Source organism: Filicampus tigris, chromosome 11 (genome assembly GCF_054856515.1).
Source record: "Filicampus tigris isolate MCC_2025a chromosome 11, RoL_Ftig_1.0, whole genome shotgun sequence".
Lineage (NCBI taxonomy): Eukaryota > Metazoa > Chordata > Actinopteri > Syngnathiformes > Syngnathidae > Filicampus > Filicampus tigris.
Genome location: NC_141227.1, coordinates 14456901 through 14481977, shown reverse-complemented (window position 1 = coordinate 14481977; position 25077 = coordinate 14456901). Strand labels below are relative to the sequence as shown.

Sequence of the window (25077 nt, the reverse complement as noted above, 5' to 3'; positions counted from 1 at the left end):
CTCAACCAACCTTATAATCGGTATGTGGGTCAATTAATCTGACAAACCATAGCAACATGGCTCCAAAAAAAAAAAAAAAAAAAAAGAAAGAAAATGACTGTGACTGTCCATCGCTATGTCGCCCCAGCCCTCAGCACAATTCAAAGCCCACCTTCAGATGAGCTCTACGCTTCCATCTTCATCACAAACTTCAGCGGACCTTTGCTGCTGCACCTATAGGTGAAGTAGATGCCATGCTAACGGGTACCTGGTTGGAGAGGGAGAAGCTGTTGGCTGGACTCTTCTTTTTGCTGTTGCTGTTGTTATTGCCGCCCCCGCCGGAGCTCACCGTGCTGCCTCCCGACACTTTCCTTTTCCGCCGCTTGTTGGGCGCTTGTCTAGCAGGCTCGGCTACAAGCGCATATAAAGGGAGGGGGGGGGGGCATGAGCTTCTATTGAGTTCTATTACACTTTTGGTTGAATAGACAGAGTGCTGCATTTTTTTCCTGTTTTTACCTGGGGGTGCTACCATCCTCTGCCATTTTTGGAAGAGGCAAGTCTTCAGGCAGTCTCTTGGGCTCAAACTGTAAGTCTTGTGTCTTGACATGAGTTCTTGCATGGGCTCCAATATCACACATAGCTTAAGAGAGTATAATTTTTAGGACTTCATTAAAAAACAAAAAATGATGGATTGTTACATGTACAGCTCTGCCCATTACAGTGGTACCTCCAAAGTAGAACATAATCCGTTCTGTGACGCTGGTCGACATCAACGCTTTCACCAATTTGTTAGCATCATATAACATTAGTAACTGGACAGCTAATATTTTTAGCAGAACTTCAAATTCATTTATATACACGATATTTCCAATAGCATTCACTCAGTGTGTCCTTTTCTCAATCCACAGCATTTAACTCTCAACTCTTCCGGTAAGGCTTTTCCACAAGGTTTAGAAGTATGTTGATAGGAAATTTTGACTATTTTTCCAGAATTGCATTTCTAAGGTCACATTTTGATGTTCGACAAGAAGACCTGGCACCTACTCTTTCATTTTCAGTTTTCGGACTTGTATGTGCTTACCCGGTACTGTGTGGCTGTTGTATCATTTTCTCTCTAGACGCTTGACTTGCTAATGTTCTATTCCTAGCTGATTACTCTCCACTAGGGTTGCCAACCGTCCCTTGAAAAACAGAATCGCCCTGCATTTACGAGCAGAAGTACACGTCCCGTATTGAGTTGTAAGGGGACGCACTTTGTCCCATAATGTCATGAGAGTCAAAAATAGTCCGTAAAATGTCGATGGAATTAATGAACAACAGTTCCCTTTATATGACAATTTACGGTAACGGTTCCTAGGACATGCCCTGCTCTGTGACCAATGAGCTGACAGCACATTCAGAAACGAGTATGACGATACAGAATCCGCTTATTTTATTGGTTGAGATAATGGTAGCATCTTACCAGAGCTCGTCTGCGACACGAGAACTCCTTTTTAAAGTATGGTAACTTGTTTTTAATCAAAATGCCGCTTTAATAAAAGTGTTAAAACAATTGCGAAGACTGTGCTAAATAGATAAATAAATTGCATCCAGACAGATCACGTGATGTTTACATCGATCTCCGAGTATCACACAGCTGTAACACGGCTGATCTGATTAACAGGGTGGCGTAAGTAAACGGCCGATCGGAATAGATCATGTTACATGTAAACAGGTGACCAGAGAGCTTCATTTGGAATTAAATCATTCCGAATGACAAAAAGGTTTCCATGTAAACCTGGCTATGGCATGTCTTGCTTAGAGTTTTACTCTCAAGGAGTCAAAGACAAACCGCTCCTCGCTGCTGCAAGATCACAGAAGAAATATAAATGAAAAAATTTGTCTGTCTCCCCATAATGTGGCATAGAACTGTTCATAAGTTATGAATGTTCTGCTATTTATTGTTTTATCTATATTTGTGCAAAAATATGTATGCTAGTGTGCTTTTGTTTACATTTGATCATTTCATATAGCAGCACTACAGGATGCATTTCTCATTTGATACAGGTCTGTTTAATGTCACTACAAAATAAAGTGAGAAAAGGTAATAGTATGTTGTATTTTTTTTTATAGAATAACCGAAAATATATCACGGCATACTGTTCTCATGATATAAAATGCCCTATATTGTGACATTTTTTTTATATCATCCAGCTGTGGAAAAAGCAAAACACTAGTAGAACCTTAACCTTACGCACTTTGGTTGAATTCCAAAACTGACCCATTTTAGGGCTTCGACTGTGGAGGTTCCACTGTATTAATCTAGCAGTGATGAGCACTATTAAGGGCAAACTTCCTTACACGGAGGTAGTTGAGTGTGGAGTTGGACAGCCCACATCTGGTGATATTTTTAGCCAGCTGATCCAGCATCTGAGGATCCTGCAGGAGCATGATGGACAACATAAGTGGAATTGAAGTGTACAGCAACAACGGTAAATGAATGAGGTTTTGGGGTTTGAGGTCGAGCACTCACATGCATGGCCAGGATGCTTCTGGGGAGGACCTCTCTGTGTTGTCTGATGCTGAAGTGCCACGTCTTGATCCTCATCATGTCATCAAACATAAACTCTAGGTACAGACGACCCTCCACGCAAACCTTGGAGACCACAAAAAAAGTTATTTTGACTAGTCAACAAAAGGAAGGATGTAGAAAGACTGGCCAGACCTGTGTGAACATGGGTTTGCCGTTCTGGGTGACCATGGTGCACTGGTCACAGTCGAGAGACACAAAGTTACTGTGGAAGGATTCCTTCGGATGCTTCAAGTTATAGAAGAGCTCTGTTGCGCCCCCCTCAAAGATGCTTCGAAAATATCTGGGAATCAATGTCCTACCAATGGCTAAAAGAAAAAAGAAGACATCACTGTCAAGTGGGGGTGGGGAAAGCCCTGTAAAGCGAAAGTCAACCCAAACATATTTTTATTCAAGAACATATTCCCAGCAGGCCAACTAGTTGAAACATGGCATTCTGATTGATTTTGCGTTTGTGGAATATGAGTTAAGCAGCAAAATGCACCCGTTTTCAGCCATCGCTGGGCTGTGATATGCTTCTGTCGACTGAAAATTACATCACAACTGGTCACAACGACCAATCACGGCTGACCTGTTTTCTGAATCTGAGCCGTGATTGGTCGTTGTGAGCAGTTGTGATGTCATTTTCAGTCGACAGAAGACAAAATGGCGCCCCCAGAGATGGCTAAAAACGAGCGGATTAACACTTATTCCACAAACGCAGTACTTATCAGAATGCCCCGTTTCAACTAGTGGGCCTGCTGGGAACATATTCTTGAAAAAAATAAGTTTGGGTTGACTTCCACTTTAAAGGAATTTGAGCAAAAATACATGAGAAAATTAGTGTAATGCATTAGATTATTTTTTTTAATGATCAGCATGTTTATTATAATAATGATATACCAATCAAATATAGTTTCACACCACCCATTCTCTGCAGTGATGAGCAAAAACAACAAACACAGGAGCTGTATCTTTTCTCGTTCAGGGGTCAGCATAATTATTCATGAACAACGCACACTGCGGATGTGTGGATCAACGCATATGTGAACCCACAGTGAGCCGTCTACGCAAAAGGGCCAAAAGGAAACAGTTCCTGTGTTTGGTTTGGGATAGTTTGTGCCAGATGTTTTGAGCCTCGTGGCTATCTGAACATCCTCTTGAATTTGTATAACGGCAGATCTCTTCATACTAGCGCGAAGCGGGCGTTATTCTTGTTGGTTTTCGCTGTGCGGTCGGCGCCTTTCATATGCGTTCAGTCCGAAAAAAAATTGGGTGGAATTGACATCTCCGCACTGATGTGGGTGCTTTTGAACGCCTCATTGTCGTGGTATTGGGTGATAACCCAGTGGGAAAATATGCCATTCGAGGATTCAAGCGGATATATTTTCACATCTCAAACATCTAGTTATGAGTAAGCATAAACATACTAGACGTAGAAGCATCCATCTATCCAGATCGTAGAAGTGGTACATAATTGACAGTTAAGCGGGGTATGGCTTCACCATGTTCAGTCGACAACCTCACAGCAATTGAAAGCTGAAAGAACGGCTTGACGCTTCGCCATTTTGAAGTCTCATTTCATGTACCTGGCTTTTTTTTTTTTTAATCATTCCGATTTGGCAGTTGTTGACATATTCTTCTATGTCATGTTTCATGTTAAGAAGACATTCATTTCCAATTTTTAAGGCCCTAAAAGCTTAACATTGTACATTTCTAGAATTGCGGAGTACAATATGAGAGCATCTGCAGTCTAATCTTTGACTCTCTCGTCATGTTGGCTTGGTAAAAATTCAGTTTGGTAGGCAAACCACTACGTTTTCAGTCCTTCCCTCCAATCCTACTTTTTAATTAGTACCTTCCACATCTTTAATGAGTCAGACAGTTACATACAGATTAACAGAGCTTGTGAAGTGACTAATGAAGTGTCTCCTATTAACACATTAACTGATAGTCCTTAACCCATTCAGCTCAATGTTTTTTTTCCATCTATATCCAGAAAGACATATTCTTGTTGGAAACGTGATACGACGTGTCATTTTTGATTGGCCATATCGTCGCTGTCCTGTAAAAAACTTGTTTGTCCAATTTCTTTTTTTTTTTCATTTTCACGTTAATGGGATGTCTGTAAGACGGAACATAAACATTTGAATCATGAAAAAAATGGACGTAAGTGTTTTTCACAGGACAGCGACAATACGCAACATTGCAATGCTGTTCAGCTGCCATTCAAATTTTGAGGCAAAACTAGTGGCCAATGGTTAGCCACTCATGAAAACTAGTTGCCAAACCCCACACACTGCAAGACAATTCGGTTTTGGCTGCGTCACTCAGTGTGTGGCGGGCCTTAATCTTACTGTATCGTTTGGGCCCATCTTCAAGGCAGAAAGTTATGGTGAGCATTGCGTCGTCCTCGAAAAACTCTGTGGTGAAAGCATCCCACCACAAATTGTCACAATCCTGAAAGATGGAACCACAGAAAATGTTCAATCATCAGTCATAATTCATAAATTTACTTGCTGCATATTACCATACAAAACTCATCCCATCTCATTCCCGATGGAAGTTGAAAATGCAAACCTTATTAAATAATTCCATGTTTGGATTCACAAGTTTTGCTGAACATGGAATTACAGTACATTGCATCCTAAACCCTTCTGATGAGCAGAGATTAACATGCATGTGTACGTTACCGTGTCCGCGGACACTGAGGGAAAATGTACGTCTCATTACCGCCAACTCAGCTGGGCGCTCAGGCATTTCAACAGTTGGCACTCCAATTACATTTCAACCAGGTTGATCAGATAATCCTATTAGAGCCTGAATGTAAATTAAGTGGAGAGGGTTCTGGATTCATTTTGCACTCTCATCTTGCCATGGTAGGCCACAAATAAGCAGCAGCTGGGAGTTACTGTAAATGTTAAAACCATAGCTGCGGGACATGCACAGCTCAGAATGGTATTAAAATTGCCTGGAAAATTAAAAGAGCCGTGTGTGTTTGTTGAGCTTGTAAATCGCTCCAAATAAATCGCAAGACATCTCCCACCTCTGTCCAATTCTGTAGCCTTTTGTTCAGCTCATACATGCGATAGTCTGTCTGGTTTCCATACGGTGTGGGTCTCCTGGAGCAGGAAATGGGAAATTCAACACTGAGTATGAAGTTCAAGCTGCACCGATGTCAAATCCCACAGTACAGACACGCACGCGTGAGACAAGTAATTACAGGAGATTTACAATGTTAGTCTTTGTCGGCAAAAATGTTAAGTCCACATTGACGGCATCAAGAATTTCTACTTTATTTGCAAGGCTCTGAACTCACCCCATTCCTGGTTCCATGTATGATGGGGGATACATGGGTGTAGGCCTGACAGGAGACACACACAAAAAAAAAAAAAACATTCAGAATCGTCACAAGCATCAATTCAGGAATGAAAGCTCCTTTATAATTGTGAGGTTAATGCATGTTACGACCAATTGGTATTGTGTTCTGATCTTAATATTTGTTTGGTTTACCATTTTAAAAAGTAACACTAAATTGCATTTAGTCCGCTTCAAATGACTCGAAATACCGGCTCATTTTTTATGCAGTAATGCATAATATTAGTGTGGAATCACCCAATATAAACTTGGAAATAAAAAATCAATACATTTAACCCATTAAGCACGGGAGCGCATAACCGCGTTTCTACCACTAGAGCCGCTGTTGCGTCTTTCTACCTTTCAAAACGGGAGAGCGGATACGTCACTGTCCTTTTTTAATCCAATTCTCCGTCTCTTAGCCAAATTAATGCATCAGAATATACACGTGACAGTGGCGCGAGACCGCGGAGGATGTCGTGGATTTTTTTTCGAGCCGTGGATAGGCTAATGGTGGACGCCGTCGATCGCCGGGAGCTCTGATTAAAGTAAGTAAAGTAACGGCAGTGGTGGAACCAGTCGAACGTGATATGATATGGTTTGTAGACAATGACGATATTGACGTCTTTGTAACAGAATAGAGGATGGTAATCACCACTCGATTTTTTTTTTAATTAAAACAGTGCTTCTCTTGCACTGACAGATTGTTTTTACATCTTGGATTGAAACATAATAGCCCATAATAATACATTCTGCTTGTGTGAAAGCCACATGTCTAAGATCTTTAATTCTTTTGGAATTATGTTTCTGTCTGCTACAGTGGCTGAGATAATAATCATTTTGTAAGTGTTGAATTTCTGGAAGAACTTCAGGTTTTCAAGGGTAATTCCAAAGGCGACCTTAGGTTTTGGGGAGCTGTTGAGAAAGGCGCTTTAGGCCTTAATGGGTTAAACAAGACAGTTTGAATGGCGGTCACTGGAGATGTTTAGAGTACTCAAGAGACTCCAGTTGAGCAAGCAAATGATGATTAACTCTATGAATGTTTTGCTTTTTGCTATTTCCTTTTCCAAACAGAAGAGCAGCCTCAACAAGTACAAGGTGGGACAAGAAAAAGAGCGTGAAGAAGAATATAGAGCCGAGGTTCCGTGACTCATTGGACTGTGATTCAAAACAAAAAGCATACTGATTTCATGTATTGTTTCAAATTTACGGGGTAATCGTTTTTACACTTGTGTGACGAATGTGAATGCTTGGGGGGAAAAAAAATCACCTGTCCGATTAAAATAAAAATTATATTACCAAACTGAGCATTATCACCTTACATTTTTGGTGTTGCTCTTGCAATTTATTTTATTAGACTGTGCAAGAGTACCAAATATTTCAGCCAGTGAATACATTGCAGACGAGTCAAAATGCTAATGAGAGCATTATTTGTGTCCTATACACAGGGCTGTTGTCGGTGAGGTTCAAAGAGACTTACCCCACATCTCGGTCCAGCATAGCGCCTGGGTGGAAAGGGGGAAAGCTGCCGCCGTTGGGGGGTTCCTTGGGAGAGTACAGCTTGAATGACTTTGACGAACAGCCTGCGCAGAGACAGAGAGTGAGACGGAGAGCGAGACAGCGAGAGAGCAGGGGCGGGTGTGGGTGGAAGAGTAAAGATTTAGAGAAGATTGCTTCGATGTAGCTGCATTCAAATCACAACATCATCCACAAGTAATCCAACTTTGGCTGTTTTGTTGCGTTTCGCTCCAATAAAATGCGCGTCATCTGAAATGTTTTTTTTTTTATTCCCCTGAACCAACCCTCCCCACCTAGCCTTTTCCAGGCTGATTTCATTAGCTAATGCGTCTTCAATCTGCTAAATGGACAAGAAAAACAAACACGATCTGGCCGGTTCTTGTAGCATCCACAATGACATAGGGATCCCTCCATTCTACGAGAGCCCATCACCATCTGCACTGTGTGTACACCCGCTCCCCCCGCCCCCAGTTGGCTCCTCCACCCATCCCCCCCCCCACTGCCCACCCGGCCTGTCTGTTGTTAACCCTTGTCTTGCCAGATAAAGCATTCATGGGAACACATCTTTTCTGTGAGACCTCACACAGGCAGCGGTCCGACTAATGATATCTTAAACTCTAGTAGGCAGAGGCAGAGTGGGATAACAGGACGGGTGGCGAGGGGGAGGTGAGGGGGTTCCTTGGAAACATGAGCCTGTCTGCCTCATTAGAGCCAGCCACTCTCTCGACACATGCTTTCATTAGACATTAATTATGGCGCCGCAGTAAACCGTTGGATCATTCGGGCCTGCTTGTTGGTGATATTCTTATGTGGGGCATGAACATGCTGCACCTCAGGTGGCGCATAGTCAATTCAAATAGTCACAATTCACATAGAAACTGTGTCACTCTGAGCTTGTCGTTTAAAAGGCAGAGGTGCCTGATTAAAACCAACACAGGGATGACTGACTGCCTAGATAGGCTCTACTTGTTCAATCTTCTCACTGACAGCAATTTTTTGGTGTTTGTCCAAAACTCCTTACAGTACAGTAAAATCCAGCAATTATACACCATTTTTCTATGTACAATCAGAATGATTTTAATGGCCAAGTGTGTTAAAACGCACAAAAAATGTGTCTGTAGCTGCTCCACATAGAGGCGGTCTTCAGTTTACAACGGTACTGATGTGAGGTTTCGAGGTTATGAGCGGGGGCGCAATATTAACTAGTGAGGGTACGTTAGTGACTTACAAATTCAAGTTGCACCCCACAAATGAGAAAAAGCGGGAAAGATAATATGTATTTTTTGTAGGGTCGGGTCCTGAAGTTAGAATTTTTTTTGTACGTTCTGTACTACCGAGCACAGATTCACATCAAAACAAACGGTACAAATTTTCCTTTCCAAAGTGCATCTTTCTAAGCTGTAACTGTACAGAAGTAGAAGAGTTGGTGACTTTCGACTTTTAAACATCTGCCTTTTCGTCTTTGTAGTGGAATAAATCAAACAAATATAAACATCGCCCCTTAGCAAAGGTAAATATATTTAAAAAACAAAAAAGATCTAGCATTGTGTAGCTCTCAAAACTCGTACAACTCAGCATTCTACGGTTCAAAATGGTGCAAACAACCGCAACATCGCTGATATTATAATATACAGTACTATACTGTACCTCAGGATAACACATGCTTCGTCCTGGCTGACGTACCTGATTCACTTCCGGTTTACTTTATAGCTGTTCTATTATTCTCTCTCTGAGATAATACTGAATCTATTAATTTGCCGTTCATAGCTGGTTGCTCTCCATTTCAATGCAATTCCAGCCAGACGTGTGAAAAGTGTACAGTACATCTTAGCACTCTCTCACATTAGCTAAGGAAGCCCTCTTCTTACTCGGTGTGTCGCATGCTTCAGTTCTTGGTCACCTCGCTGACTATGACATTTCTCCCCCGATTGCTAAGTTTAGACAGCTGGACAGCTCTAGGAAGAACCCCGCTGCTTTGGAATGTTTTGACTTTTTCCATTTATGAATGGTGAAGGCCACTGTGCTTATTGGAACCTTCAAAGCAGCAGAATTTTTTCTGTACCCTTCCCTTGATTTGTACATGCACCTCGGGACAACTCTTTCTCGGAGGTCTACAGATAATTCCTTTGACTTCATGCTTGGTTTGTGCTCTGACATACCCTGCCAACTGTGGGACCTTACATAGACAGACTTATACAAAAAAAAATGATGTCCAATCAACTGAATTTACCACAGTTGGACAGCAATTAAGCTGTGGGAAACTCTCAAAGATGATCAGTGGAAACATGAGCCGGTTTTCCATTACGGATTCCAGCCCGACACCACACCGCACGGCACCACCTTCGTTGCTTTTCCATTACAACAGGTGCGGGGCGAGATCGACTTAACTGTGCAAGCCTCCACTGAAAAGTGCACAATCGCAGCCATAACATTTCAAGAGTGGCGAGTCTCGGCTTGGTTTTGCGGCAATTTAAAGTCTGAATTGCCTAATTGCTCTGCTGCAAATAAGAGCCCATCAAATGCAAAGAAGCTTTCACACAAACAAAAATTAGTTTCTGGCGAGGAAAATCCACCCGCCGGCAAGACATAAAAATACAACAGTACACATAGACTCTATTGTGTTTTACAACAATATTTACCATTTCATAAACAATGAAATTGTGAAGCTTGTGGTAAATAAATTTCACTGCCGCCCCAAGCCGCCACGCCTGAGGCGGAGAGCACAACCGTCAAGCAGGGGGACTAGAAGGTGATGACGACCAGCCGCCAATGTCGACAACTCGGACAGGCGTCCAAGTGAAGCGTAGGATGTTTCTATTTGTTCCTCTGCTAAAAAAAATTTAAATGCCCTCACCTCCTTGGTCGACCACAGAACAAATGATGGTAAATATCTGTTCTCAGATTTCTCTGTCTACTCAAACTCGCTAAATTCAACTGACGCCACCGAGCGGGCGTCCTTTTTGACATAGAGTTTAGATGCTTTACTACTTTTTTTGGGGTGTGGGGTGGGCGAACGTTGGTACTCAAAGACAATGGCATCACATCTTTGGCTAAAAATTTCAGTTTTGTATTGGTATCGTTATTTAATGCAACGCGACAGTTAAAGCAACACTGTGTCATATGTCAGTTTTTGTTGATTATGGCGGCGCCATGTGGACAAAAGCAGTCTTGTTTTGACAAAAATCAACCACATTTCCCATGCGTGCCAGCGTGTAGTGTCGTGAAATCCTGAGCCGTCCTTATAGCGAAAGGAGGAAGTGAGTATGCCGTAAAGCAATTCAGGACATTTGTAGTTTTTTGTGTGCCAGGGTTGATCCCATCCTCCTCAAAGTTTCTTTGCGCCAGTAAAAACGATACAGACCCCCTCAGGGCATGAAGTCCCATTCAACTACTGTACTTGTAAGACAATGTTTCATCAAAAGAGTTGTGAAAAAAAATGTATTAAGGTCGATTTCTTGCCCAGTGCTGCTTTAAGAAATGTAAAACTAAATACATAAATTTCAATAAGAATTTAATCAGAATGCATACCACATAAAAGATAACCAAAAAGGGTAGTATTTAAGGCACACTTAAAATACTTCAATTTTCTCAAAAATTTACTGTGCGCCTTGTAATGCGGTGTGCATTACAAGGCGTTCACCATCACCACATTCAAACGAGCCCCCCACATACACCGTATTGCTCACTTTGTGTAAAACAGAGCTTTTCCTCACAACTTTCCCTCACAATCCCATCACAGACCGAAATTACATTTTCATCAGACAAACCTGCTGTAACAATATCAAGAGCTCATGGTTTGGTGTTATCACGGTATTGAAGTCACACACGATATGATATTTATTGCAATATTGTGTGAACACTGCAATAAGACTCACTGTATTGCTGGAAAGTTCAGGGTACACTGTCTGGTCACTAATTTGACAGTACAATAATCCCTCGCCACTTTGCGGTTCGAGTTTCGCGGCCTCAATGCCTTGGCGGGTTGCAGCCTCTCGCTAGTCTCGACCACGCTAACAAACAGCACTTTTGAACAACGTTCTGTTCGGAAACTCTTAACGTTATTCAAACGTGCCGTTCGGTTAGTCAGAGTCAAGCCGGATACGCGGATAGTAAACAGCTGTGTTCACAAGTTGTGAGCAAGCACGACGAAAAATCGGCAAATAAAATGTTAAAGCATTTAGTAGTTTTGTCTTAAGTTTGTCTTAAAACAGCTTACGTTAACTAGAAATCCGCGCTGCATTTTATCCAAAGGACCTTGTTGATGTTGCATTTTATCCAAAGGACGATGTTATTGTGCAAAGAAAAAGTTAAGCCATGCTTACTTTGGTGACCGTGCTCCTCCGTTTTAAATGATGAAGAAGGAGGCTACGAATAAGAAGTGGCAGCAACAGCAGCAGGGACACTTTCGCTTTGCACAACAACGACGACAAGCGTTTAAAAGTGCATTACACCAGGATTGTACCTTTGGATAAAATGCACCACGGCATTCTAGTTAAGCTAAGTCAATTTTATGATAAAAATGAAAACTAACGTAGTTATTACTGAACGTTCCGTTGTAATCGTCTGCTGCCGTGGTTGAAGCTCACGTTCCTCTCACATCCTGCATCTTGGTATTTATTCTTCATTTTGCATTTTTAAACTTAAATTTGTTGTATAACAAGTATTTAGAAGGGTGGGAACCATGTCACACGTCGCAGTGACATATATCGCTTTTTTAAATCGGAAGCACTAGCCCAACGCTGTGGTCGCCGGTACACCCAAAGCTTTTCTGGCTGCATACTTCCAATGTTACAATGTGGGACCGAACCGGTGCAAGGTAAACAACATAGCCAGCTTCCAAAAGCTGCCGAGACCAAGCAAAAAATGTTAGATAATGGTGAGTGTATTAACTTATTTACAGCTCTTGAACTGTCAACTATGATAGCATTAAGTATTAGCCAGATTGACTAGCCCCCTCCTCTGCCCAAAGCAACGGCGACTAAAAGCAAGCAACCCAAAGCGTTACCCAATAATGTTTTTCTGTTGGCCTGAACGTAGCACAATAGTGCTAAATCTATCAAATAAACATACGGTACAATTAGAATAAACTATTTCACATACAATGCTTGAGAAAAACAATGCACCTTATAACTTGGTGCGTCTTATGTATGATTTTTATTTTACTATTATTTTTTTTAAATAGACCCATTCAAACACAAAAACGCTCAATTCGTCCATAGTTTTTCAATTTTCAAAATTCTTGTTGAGTTGTACTCATGTTGAAGTGTCCATTCAAACCAGAACTAGCAATTTGACAGACTGTCATGTTGGGGCAATCTTCTCAAATGGCTACTCACAGTTAGCAAAGAGGTGTGCTGATATCATCTAATCAAATCTCATCAATCAAATCTGAGCTGCATGATATTTAATACGTTTGAATTCCAGTAAAAACACTCAATCAATAACATGCTTCGATACAATGGGATAAGTATAAAAGAAAGAAGCTAAATCTAAAATATCGACCCCAGTACATATAAATATCAATTCCAATGCCAACGTCGGTATCTTTAATGTCGACATTTGGGTCGATCCACCCACCACCACTGCAAACAATGGAGCCCCGTCCAAACAAACGGATGCTCAAAGTGACCGCAATCAAATATAACATTCCAAACAACACTATAAATACATCGACAAGGACCCTGCCGGCGGTGTGCTATTACACAAAGTGTAATAAGCAAGGAGCTGCGCGTACATAAACACACGCAAACACTGAGCCAAACACACCGGGGCTCAGCGTAAACGGAGCCGCAGGGCCGCATCCATGACCGGACGATGCATGCCATGCTAAGCTACTACATCGCCGTTAGCAGCGCTATCCCCTCGCAATGTCCGTCACTCGTATTTACTGATCTGCTATGAGCAGGCGGCGAGGGTAACGACACGGGGCGCGCTGTGAGGTGTGGTTACCTGCAGAGAAAAGGCCACCGAAAGGCGGAGTTGCTCCTAGCCAGCTAGCGTCGATGCTAGCCGGAGAGATTGGACGGCGAAGGCTCCAAGCTCCGTCGCTTGGGAAAGCACTTGGACGGTCCCAACACATACGAAGCCAGTCTGGAGAGTTAACTAAAACCACCAAACAACAACTGGTAAAAAATAAAAATAAAAATAAATAAATATATATATATAAAAATATATACTTTTAATTATTATTGTATTTTTAAAAAAGCATTAACATACGTTTGCGGTGGTACCCATCTACTGCTGCTACTACTACTACTTAGGGACCCTTTGTTCCAAGCAGGCTGTCCGTCGATACTTGATGGGAAGGGGGAAAAAATGCTCCGCCCCTTTGCGCGTACTCTGGCGCGCTTATTAAAAAAAAAAAAAAAAAAAAAAACACACACACGCACATTCGGTTGTACAGTGTATTTCTATCGCCCCACTTCACAACAGAGGTTATCCCCAGTCACTTTACATATGGAGGATGTTATTGTTTCATTTCAAAAATTGGTATTCATCAATTTGTTGTGTACAATATATCTAATAATATAGGGAGGTAATTACACATTTATATGGTTTCACATTCATAGGGGGAAACCGTCACCATAATGTGGCCTGTGACAAAAATGTGTTTAACACCCCTAAGCTACATGTTTTTAATGAACTTTCTACCAGAGCTGGGCATTCTGCCTAGCCGACGGACCGGTCCGTCTATCCAATGTAATCGTCTATAACCTGATATTGATTATTATTATCATCCCGTTTGATGTAGGTAAGTTTGCTGCTGGATTTGTGTACGGTATTTTTCATCAGCCATGTTTTTGGTCAGCTAATGGGTCCGAAGAGCGTGCCACGTGCCGTCAGGGTCACACCATAGAACAGGACTATTCAACTGGTGGCCTGGGGGCCAGATCAGGCCCACCAAGCATGTTGGTCCGGCCCGTGCACAATGCATGTTAGAAAGAGCAGATGCACATCATGCATTTATTTATTTTTATTTTGAAATGTTGCCATAAAATTTAACCACTTTTTTTTTCTAGTACTACTTTTCCCGGTAGTAGTTAAAACTTGAAATGTGAATATGTGGTTGTTGCGTGTTGTGTCCATCATGCCAGTTCGAAAATAAACATTGATAAATCATTAAATGAAAACTTATTGTATTTAAAAGTTGAATACAACTAAATTTTATGTAACAAATGAACTATACTACTGTACTGTACTACTGTAAAAAAGTTGAAGCTACTGTAACATCATGTAAATTTGAACAGTTCAGTGATTCTTTCACATACCACTAGAGGGAGCCCCTGAACACTTTTATTGCCCTCAAGTCACTTTCGATAATTTTATTTGCAACATTGGTTGTGATTTTATTGTTACTTGGCTTTTAATACCTGTGTTGTCTTGTGTTCCAGTATTTCTGACTTGATAACCAAACGAATCACTGTCATTTGGCAGTATCGCATTTCAAATGCTATAAATAAGAACTGTCAAATTAGTGAACATACACACACACACACGATAAAACCAAACTGTGAGCTTTTGATATTGTTACAGCAGGTTCGTCTGATGAAAATATAATTTCAGCCCCCGATAGGATTGTTAGGAAAAAATTGGCCTGCCGCCGAACTAAGTTGCTGACCCTCTTTTACACAAAGTGAGCAAGTGCAGGAGTGCTTGTGATGGAACGGATTACATTCGTCAATCAACGTACCAAGTGCACTTCGGCACAAATGACTTGGAGGGGAAAAAAAGTTGAGTAATCTTGGCCTACCAAATTTGTAATGGCAAGCCATTAGAACCTTTCAAGGCTTCAAATCTTCAGCGGCACTTGAGTTCCATCCATTCTAACACCAGGAATGAGCTTCTCAAACACAGGTTGTTCGCTTAAAGATTAGGCAAAAAAGTACACGTCGTTGTTTCCAAAATGTATGAAGCACTCGTATTAACTTGCTTTGAACATTTCATGGGCTAAAAACGTATACAATGAACGTGAGTTTGTCAAAACATGCAAACGAGTGTTAGGGAGTGAGGGAGCAGTATCTATGCTGTTCATGCATATCTATGCTGTGGCTCTTTGCAGTAAAAGTCAAAATTGTGGTTCTCTGCCTTTGAGTGGTTGGCCACCACTGACTTCGACAAACATTAATTCACACTCACATTCACACCAATGGGCAATTTAGAGTCTTCAAATTCTCTCCTAAAAAATTTAGAATGGATCTATGACCCTCCCTACACACGCACACACAGTTTTTACAATTTCACTACGTTATATCACCCCAACCCTAAAGTCGTTACAGTCCAGCAGAGACTCCACAACAAGCACACAGTTAAGTGATTTTATGTTACTCTGTTGCTGCACAGTCCACAAACTGCACACAATTTGTTGGTGCTGCCTTCATTTTTCTGGTAAATAGAGGAGGGATGTATCATAATCCCCACTGAGACTCGGCGGAGCACTTCTGTTTTATTTTACACATGCAACCATGTGAATTCAAAGATTTGTTTGAAACTGTTATTCGCCAGGAATCACAGTCTTCTCACCGTAGCAGAGGTTTTACTAGGCATCATTTTTTTCAAATTAGGGTTTCAAATTTGATTTATTGTGGTCTCTTTTTTTTTTTTTTTTTTTTACTTTGTTTGATGAAAACAAAACCATTCTTACTTGATGATTGATGAATGAAACGTTCGGATGAATTATGAGGCCTTATCTTTTCGTTTGTTCTGTTGGATGAATCAGGCAATGAAATCCATTTCCTCAGTCTTAATCATCATCCCAACGTAATGAAATGATGATTATGAAATTAATTTGTACTGTGCTGACCTTCTCCGTCTTAAAGCAGCGTTTGCTTTCATCTCCATGGTGTCTGGAGTATGATCAAGCGCTCTGGCTTGCGCGGCGTGATAAGTCTGCACCAGTGATGAGTGTTAATCAGGCTGGTTAATTCAATGCATCTTTGTAAAGGCTTTTGGGAAGTGATTGACTCTGCTGATGGCTCAAATCCTTTTTAGACCACAGTCCTGATCCTTTCCTAGCCTCATATTATGTAAGGATATAATCTGCAGCCTCACTTTTAATCAATAACCACTCTGATGTTTACAAGCAATAGATTTGAAGGAGCAGAAAAGCCTTTGTGGTCTCTAAGTGTGTTTAAAGCTCAATTGGTTGAGGCCTTCACTTAGTCAGTTTGTGTAATTATATAAAGCAGGAGAGGAGATGAGGAAAGTCAAGTGGTGGGTTTTTATTGAAAGGCTGCGAGTAAATACATCAGAAGCGCACCAGGGACTTCTTACTGGTAAAGCCCCAGCACATCAGATCACAGCTACTAGAATGTTTTGAGTACGTTCAGTCTACAAAAGAGTGGGTGGGGCAGTCAGTGTAACCGGGGGCGATTCTCGGGTCAGAGGTTTAAAGGTGCTGATCTCCCGGCCAGGCACGATCAACTTACATTTAGTACATTTGAACGCAATTTCATTCCCACATTCCCCATTCCCTTTATGAAAGAGAAGCATAACACTATTTGGTCATGGGCATTTATACAGTTAGCTTGTCAGTAGTACCTTGGCCTTATTTTTTAATAGGACATAAACAGCAAGCTTCGCCATTTCCAATTCAAATAGAGGACAGTGGTGATGTCTCTGACCACCTGAACTCTTTCCTGACTCGAAAAAAAAAATCCAGATAACTCTACTGAAGGATCTACATTTATATGAATGGCTTTATATCAGACAACAGGTTAACCAAAAACCAATATGGCAATTACATATTTACGGACATCGCATAATCAGTTAAACGTGTTAGAGTCAGTGTGCCCTGATCTGACCACGGAACCATTATGTTTAGATTTTGAAGACTGTGTGGGCTGCATTTTAGACCGTGGCCCTTTTCTGCTCTCGCCCGTCTCTGGTGGGATCGTTCGCGAGGATGGAAAAGCTGCCCAGATCTGATCATTGTATGATTCCTGAACTTCATAGATGGAAAAGAAAACAGACGAGCAAATTCAATCGACTTGTGTGAGTCTTTGTTTACATTGGGTACCTTCTTGAAATATAAAACTAACACGCATTGAGTAAGTAGCTGTTTTATAAATTGCTAATTGGGCTTATGCCCAAGAGACCTGCTAAACATTCCGACACTACCTTTCAATATAAACAATGAACTTAACCCGGACCACCCCCTCCAGGGCACCCTAACAGCACTCCACAGCACCTTCAGTGACAGACTGTTACACCCTCGCTGTGCAAAGGAGAGATTCCGCCGTTCCTTCTTGCCTGCTGCTGTCAGACTCTTTAACAAGAACATTGTGTAGTCTCTACAAACTGGCGGTCATTAGTGCAATTGTGCAGTCCTGCACCTGAGCTCGTATCGTGCAATACCCAATATTCCCCACTACTGTAATACCGTGCAATACTCAACATTCCCTACTACTGTTAGTCTAGTTTTATTTTTATCCAATGCTGTTCCTTACATTTCACTACAGCACTGCAGCACTGTCACTTAGAGTATTTTTTTCCTCTGTACTATGTACAGGCCGAAATGAGTGTTCCTCATATTTTTTATGTAGATGTAGGTTGGTGTGTATACACATGTGTATATACACATGTTACTGCGTATATCTACATAGGTTTGATTCTAAATGTTTGCCGTCAATGTTATACATTAATGGCCACATTATGCCGCCGCCCCTGTGCGGCCTATATCTTTGCTACTGTAACAATGAAAATTTCCCCACTGTGGGATCAATAAAGGCATTCTTATTCTTATTCTTATTTCCCTTTCAGAGCTTCTTGACGTTTTTATTGTTGTTATTGTAGTTGTTTTTCCATCCATCCATTATCTGTACCGCTTCTCCTCACAAGGGTCGCGGGGCGTGCTGGAGCCTATCCCAGCTGTCTTTGGGCAGTAGGCGGGGGACACCCTGAATTGGTTGCCAGCCAATCGCAGGGCACACAGAGACAAACATCCGCACTCACAATCACACCTAGGGGCAATTTAGAGTATCCAATCAACTTACCATGCATGTTTTTGGAATGTGGGAGGAAACCGGAGTGCCCGGAGAAAACCCACGCAGGCACGGGGAGAACATGCAAACTCCACACAGGGAGGCCGGAGCCGGGATCGAACCCGCGACCTCTGAACTGTGAGGCGGACGTGCTAACCAGTCGACCACCGTGCCGCCCTGTAGTTGTTTTTATTTTATTTTATTTTATTTTCATATGTACTATTGCATGCTTCTTATAATCCACAGTCTTATTCATAAAATGTATAAAGCCGGTGAAGGAATACATTATAACTAATACAAGAGGAATTAAGGGAGAAAGCTGTTCTGACAACATTAATCTTCGGTGGGTTTTTTTGAATGCCAAGTTCTTTGGAAGCTAGAGAAAGAAGGAACTACAGTGTCCTCTGCTGGAGAGCCTGCATACACTGTATCATCCTTGCTCGTAAAGTTTCTAAAGGACAGTTTCAAAATTATTAAGCAATGAATGAATATGAATATCTTTTACCAGATATAGAATGACTTGGAACCAATACTAATTGAGTAAAATCTTGGAATTAATATGGAAAAAAAAAAGGACATTTTGATTCAAAGACTGTTGTAATAGCTTTCTTTGATCCTTGAATACAATTCTCTTCCTGTAAAATACAACTGTTGAACAATACACCAAAGACGTAGAACTAATGTGATATTTGAATTTGGCTTTGCTAAGTGCGCAAATTATTTTGGATTTCTCCAATGAGCCATCGAGCGACTTTTTAAAGTAAAACTACGTTGAAGTCCGTCTTTGTGACAGTCACTCTAGTCTAAGTTTGGCTGCACAGTGAGCAGAGGGAAGCTGCCACAGGAAGTAAATAAAACTGACAGGAAGTAAATAAAACTGAGTTAACTGAGTTAATTTTTTTAATGCATTATAAAAATGTAAATTAATCTCCATAGTTAATGCTTTAACTTTGACAGCCCTAATATCTCTCTGTATGTAGAAAGTATAAAGTATGTACACCATATATATACTGTATATGATAAGTGTGCATACAAAAGATTCAGAACCCTTACATTAAAAGATGTGTTTGAAAACTTTGTGTTTTTTACCACCTGAGTTAATCAGTACAAGTAGAGAATGGAATGACGTGTGCTGGGGGAGAAGAGGGTGTTTTCCCTGTTCTCACTGTGTGGCGTATACTTCTCTGCTGCTTAGCTAGCAGAGACAGATGGGAGCAGTACATTTAGATATTTAAAGACTAATTTTGGAGCTGTTCCACTGAATAATGAAACACCTATGGCACCGTACTAAATTTGACAGGAATATTAGCACAACTGATTTATAGGCGTAGCGTGTAAAGAAAAAAAAATAACGTCAATGTCACAGCTCAAGTACAAATTCTCTTAAGCCCCCAATGTTGGTTGCTAATTCCAAGGCAATGAATCAACATGGCTGCTGATACTTTCATGACTGCACAGCTCCGCTGGTAAAATAGTACTTTGTAAATCCTGTTTTATGGCATATGATTCCTTTAACGGCTCCCATCTGCCAGCATTTACCTTGATTTGCATTCTCTCTATCACGCCCACTGTGTGCATTATTCTGATTCGATCTCTGGCCTGTCAGCAAATAGACATTTATTAAGTCTTATCATAAAAGTATCAATCAGGGTGATGATTTGTATTTACAAAGTCTTTTAAACTGCTCTTAAGTGTTTCCCGCCATCTTGTGGCTTAAAGACTGCACCTGAAGATGTGCTCTGATTTTTCAAAAAAGTCCTTATCTCTTTCATTTCCCTTTCGCCCTCCTCCCTGTTTAGGTGGCACATGCCAGCTTTCGGCCGCCATGCTGAGGGGCCTGCAGCAGATGTGACATCACAGCAGCTCATCTCCACTCTGCAAAACCCCTCCTTTCCCAACCCCTTGTCAGACTCCCCAGCATCTCCCACACATTCCTCCTCTCTCCCTGCCTCTGCGCACTCGGCCATTTTGATCTCGTTTTACAGTAAGGAGTGGAGAGAAGAGGCATAAAGAAAGACGCTTTAAGCCAGCGTTGTTGTGTAATCTTAAAATAAATAAATAAAGGAAAGGCTGCCATCTTGGCTCTGCTTGAAGTCACTTTTTCTCCAGTCAGGGGCCATGTGACTTTCTGCATGAGGTAACAGCGATGTTAGTGCAGAGGGGGAGTGAAACAAGGGCAAAGAGTGAGAGGAATGGAGGGAAGGGGGGGGGGGGTGAGAGTGATGAGCCAAGGGGAGAGTGTGCCGGGGTGGGGGGCGGGTTGGGGGAAGGGGGTGTAGGGGGGGGCATACATGCAATCTATTTTTATCATTTAGTCAGAACAAAGGATGTGATTGGCTCCAGTGCGTTAGGGCGCAGAGAACAAAGCCTTAAAAAAAGGCAAAGTCACAGCAACAACAAAAGGTCGCCAGCACACTTTAAGCAGGCAGATGTGTGTCACCATATAAAGACTCGTACTAACGTGCTTACATGCTCGGTGCAGCCATCTTTAATGGCTAATATTATTGCACAAAGAGACAAGAACAAAGCCGATGACCAGAGGGAGGGAGAAAGTGATGTTAGGATTAAGAGGGGGCCATTTGTTTTTTCCACGTGCGTGTGAAATGCACACACACATGCACACATACGGTAGTTGGAACTTGAAGGTGAAACAAAAACACTGCGGAATGCTGCGCAACAAATTGGGGAACAAATAATATATATTCCACTGATGGGAATTAATGTCAGTAATCAGTTCAAGGTTCGAATTGTTTCCAGTCTCGTTTACAAGTGTAAGAAGTACTGTAATATTAATAGATCAAAACAGCTTGTCCAGAATTTAGGCATTTGACACAATTGTTAAAGTATAATGCGATGGATCAGTGGTTGTAAACCTTTCGCAAACAAGGAACAAAATATTGTAGCATAGCAGCAGGCCTACCTGTTCATCAACAACTTTTTTCCTAAAAAGTAGGGATGGGCAAATACCGATATCAGGTATTGGTATGGGTGCCGATACCGGCCTTATTTCAAGGTATCGATACCAGTGTTAGCTGCCCTCTTGTGGCCATTTTATGATCAGGGACGAGAAATGAAAATAGAAAATTGCCATTAATTTCATGCAATTTTAAGGAAAATTACAATAGGTCTTTCTTTATTCAAATTACCTGTCATTATTTTGGAGGTGAAAATGTATGTATCAAAACTACTAGTGGTATCAGTACTTGGTATCGGTGACTAGTCAATAATTGAGTTTTGCAGGAAAAGATGATTTGAGACGTATCTCGAGATTGTTTCATTAATCTGTAACAGTAAAGTAAAAGCTCTCCAAAGTCCAAACTATTAAAGTTAATTCGATTCCAAGAAACAACAAATCATCAGCAACATCAAACCGAATTATAGGCCTGACTCATTTATACCTGGTGTGCATCGCTCATAAATGACAATTCCATACGCATCTCAATTCATGGGGTGCAATCCAAGTCTTGGATTTAAAATGTAAGGATTTGACTCAGTTTAGGTAAATCAAAACGGATTTCCCTTATAAATCACTATAACATATTGCACAGTTTAAACATTAAAAACTGCCTAAATATATTTTTTTTTTTTTCATTTTGGCTTAGAAAATATCCTGTACAGTAAGGTTATGAAGTTTATCCATTTTTTTTTTCTTCAGGGTGGCTCTAATACTCCCTCGTACAGTACACAATTCTCTTAGTTGTTTAAATTGTGTTTTTTTTGTTTTAGTTTTGGTGAATAGTAAGTTTTGCTCCCAGGGAGTTGGCAAAATTGCAATCTGGGTTTTGAGCTGAAAAACATCATGCGACCTCACAGATGCCCCTCACGCTTCTCAGTTTTAGACATACGGTAATTCATCTTCATACAACTGTAAAAAGAAGTTAATCTGCTACTTCTTTTGGAAGAGGTGTCACAAAAATCCCAAGATAAGGCCTAGTACAATATTGATGGTCACTGAAGTGAGATCTAGTGAGGTACACTGAGGTCTCACAAATTTTACTGACAAGAACAACGACATTGAAAAAAGTCCACTGGATATTTTTGGTGACATTTCGCTGTACACTACAAGGGTTATCCTCCACCTACTCTTCATAATGCATGAATGTAAACAAAGCCGCTTCACACAAGATGATTTATTGCATGCATACATAGTCATTCTGTTCTGTGGCTTTTTTCTGAGAGATCCACTAGCCTTAACGTGCCTCAGCAGGCTCAAGCGCCTGTGATGGGTGCTCGAGCACACGTACTCTGTGCGCAGTTGCGCACGTCCTCCCTCGTTTGCTAATATTTGCTTCACAACATTCGCTGCAATACTGCAAATCCTCCGTGTGCACTCTTCACACACACATGTGGATGTCATTAAATGTTTCTGCCCACAGTGAAGTCTGTCAACAACAGGGGGTACTACAAAAGAGGGCCAGGAAATAGACCATACCTAAAAAAAAAAAAAAGACCTCTCAAATGTTGCATCTAATAGCCAAAGACAAATAAATCATATCTTAAAAATAAAAGATTGCCCCACTTTTTCAATGACTTCTCATTGGGGAGCAAGCAAATCTGCCACATGACTGGAGGGAACACATTGCAAAACCTACCTAAATAAAGTAACACAGCAGAGGGATGCATTTTACACTTGAACTCTTCCCATAAATAAAGTATTAAAAAAACTACATACAAAGTATAACAAAGGAACTATGCCAAAGCGCTCTCCGGAACATGCAATTTTCTTATGCAGCCTTATTCAGTAATAGACCAACATAGAAAAACAATTATCACAACTCACAGTCACACCAAAAGACACTTCAGAGTCTCCATGACTTAGCAAGCATATTTCTGGACATGATTTTAGTACCCAGAGAAAACCAACTCAAGAATTGGCAAACACAAGAAAGCCAGAGGCCAGACACAGCCCCATCACATCACAACCAATATCAAAACTGTGGAGCGGGTGTGCTAACCACTAGTCAAGCATGCCCTGAAAAAAAAAAAAAAACATTTATTTGAGAATCAACGTTTTCATCTATATCTCATTTTGGCTTTTTTTGTGCGTCATACACCCAAAAAAGGAAGTAAGTAAAAAGTAACTTACCAAAAGTGTTACTCATGAAAAATAAAGTTCACTATGCAAAATTCATCAACTAAATTCCTGGACCCCCATGGCCAATAAGTAGTCGTATTGAGCATTAAAACAGTTAGAACTAAGACTCAAATCATGAGGAAGTGCAGTCAGAGCAAGAAAAGGAGCAACCATTTCCTTTTTGTGCAGACTTACAGTAGAAAAGTTAAGTAAACCTATCGTGTCCCACCCGGTGGCAAAAGCTAAAGTAGCTGATGTGCATAGACTCCCTTGGAGGGGTCACCAACATTTTTGAAGCTCGGTTGAACTTCTTGGGTGCTGCTTAATGTGAAGGGCTACCAGTTTGATACACACTTCTGAAATAAACTGGCGAAAATGATATTTATTAATAATAATTCATCCTTAATCATCAATGCGAAGACACAGATTATGATTTCTCACAATAATCACCAACGATTACTTAGCAAGGTAGGAAACAAATAAAATATAATATGCAACACTTTATTCCTGTTCATCTCTACAAGTGTTTACATTTTCAAATGATCACTTCTGCAACATTCCAGTGTTCCATCACCGGTGAGCTATTTTTAGAACAGGCCTCGGGGGCTACCTGGTGCATCATGTTGGTGACCCCTGCTGTGACTCTTGTTTTAGGTCATAACTTGACCGCTTTTCAGTCCCCAACCCGCTTTCTTTTTTAACACAACTTATGTGTGACAGCAACGTGCAGCAAAGAGAGGGTCGGCCAGACGAGGCACTCACCAGGACAAGCGCAACCTCCAACAGACATCTTCTCACATGTTGGGGGCTCCGCTTTGAAGGAAACGGCAGCACTCGGCCCTCACGCTGCTCGCATGGGCTACGCTTCTGAGGAAAAACAACACAGGCAGACAGAGAAGGGGGGGGTGTAGAGATAAGAAGAGGGAGTGGCACGATTCCGAAGCAGGGCCTCAGCTCGCTCGCTCGCTCGCTCGCTCGCTCTCTGTCAGAGGCAGGAAGTTGGCAGTGGCTGCATCATTAACAGGCATGTTGCGACACAAGTGGGAGGGGAAATGAAACAGAGAGACTTGATTGCCCAGCCGACAGGAGTACGGAACACGGAATGGAGCTCAGAGTGTGTGGTTAGATTAAAGAAGAAAGCACGAGAAGCAATTAGCCAAAACGAAATTGTGTGTGTGTGCGCGTGTCTGGCATTGATGAATTGTCTATTTTTGCCGTGCTGCTGCGGTAGATAAACATTCTCAGTAGGAGCCCAGAGGCAGAAGGTCATTAATGCCAAACAAACACATGGACCCCTGCCTCATGTATGACTGATTTCCATCTCAGCCCCTTTTCTTCCTCTCGCATTGCTACCTTCGGCTGCTCGGAGAAGACGTGCGTTAATCACCGCAGACAGTATCGATTAAAAATGCAAAGCCCACCTGGAGAGCAGAGACACCCGAGGCCCACGGGAGGCAGGAAGACCGTGTTAATATGCACCCGCTCGCCAACGCGAAGACCCTTTGCTCCCTTTCGACACGCTGTAATCCTGCTTCACTCTCTCATTGCTATCATCCAGGTGCCGTAGCCTTAACCTTATGGCAGTTCAGTCCATTTCCATTAGCGCCGACACATCTCTTTTG

General features: G+C 41.5%; 1 protein-coding gene across 8 annotated transcripts in view; it reads right to left on the bottom strand.

The window, feature by feature from the left end:
* The window catches only part of LOC147139873 (LIM domain-binding protein 1-A-like), a 34459-nt gene that overhangs the window by 3878 nt on the left and 5504 nt on the right, over nt 1–25077 (bottom strand). For 2 of the 8 annotated variants that reach the window (XM_086045006.1, XM_086045007.1), the window contains exons 1-11: nt 13352–13734; nt 7365–7467; nt 5847–5891; nt 5574–5649; nt 4885–4987; nt 2684–2856; nt 2492–2614; nt 2320–2397; nt 496–619; nt 329–390; nt 152–247 (exon numbers count right to left, since the gene is read on the bottom strand). In XM_086045006.1, coding sequence (XP_085901132.1) covers nt 191–247; nt 329–390; nt 496–619; nt 2320–2397; nt 2492–2614; nt 2684–2856; nt 4885–4987; nt 5574–5649; nt 5847–5891; nt 7365–7467; nt 13352–13481 — 1074 coding nt within the window. In that variant the 5' untranslated portion in view covers nt 13482–13734 and the 3' untranslated portion in view covers nt 152–190. Of the gene's footprint in view, nt 1–151; nt 391–495; nt 620–2319; nt 2398–2491; nt 2615–2683; nt 2857–4884; nt 4988–5573; nt 5650–5846; nt 5892–7364; nt 7468–13351; nt 13742–24217; nt 24465–25077 lie in introns of those variants that run through there. The other 6 variants (XM_086045001.1, XM_086045002.1, XM_086045004.1 and 3 more) reach the window with 6 other exon arrangements.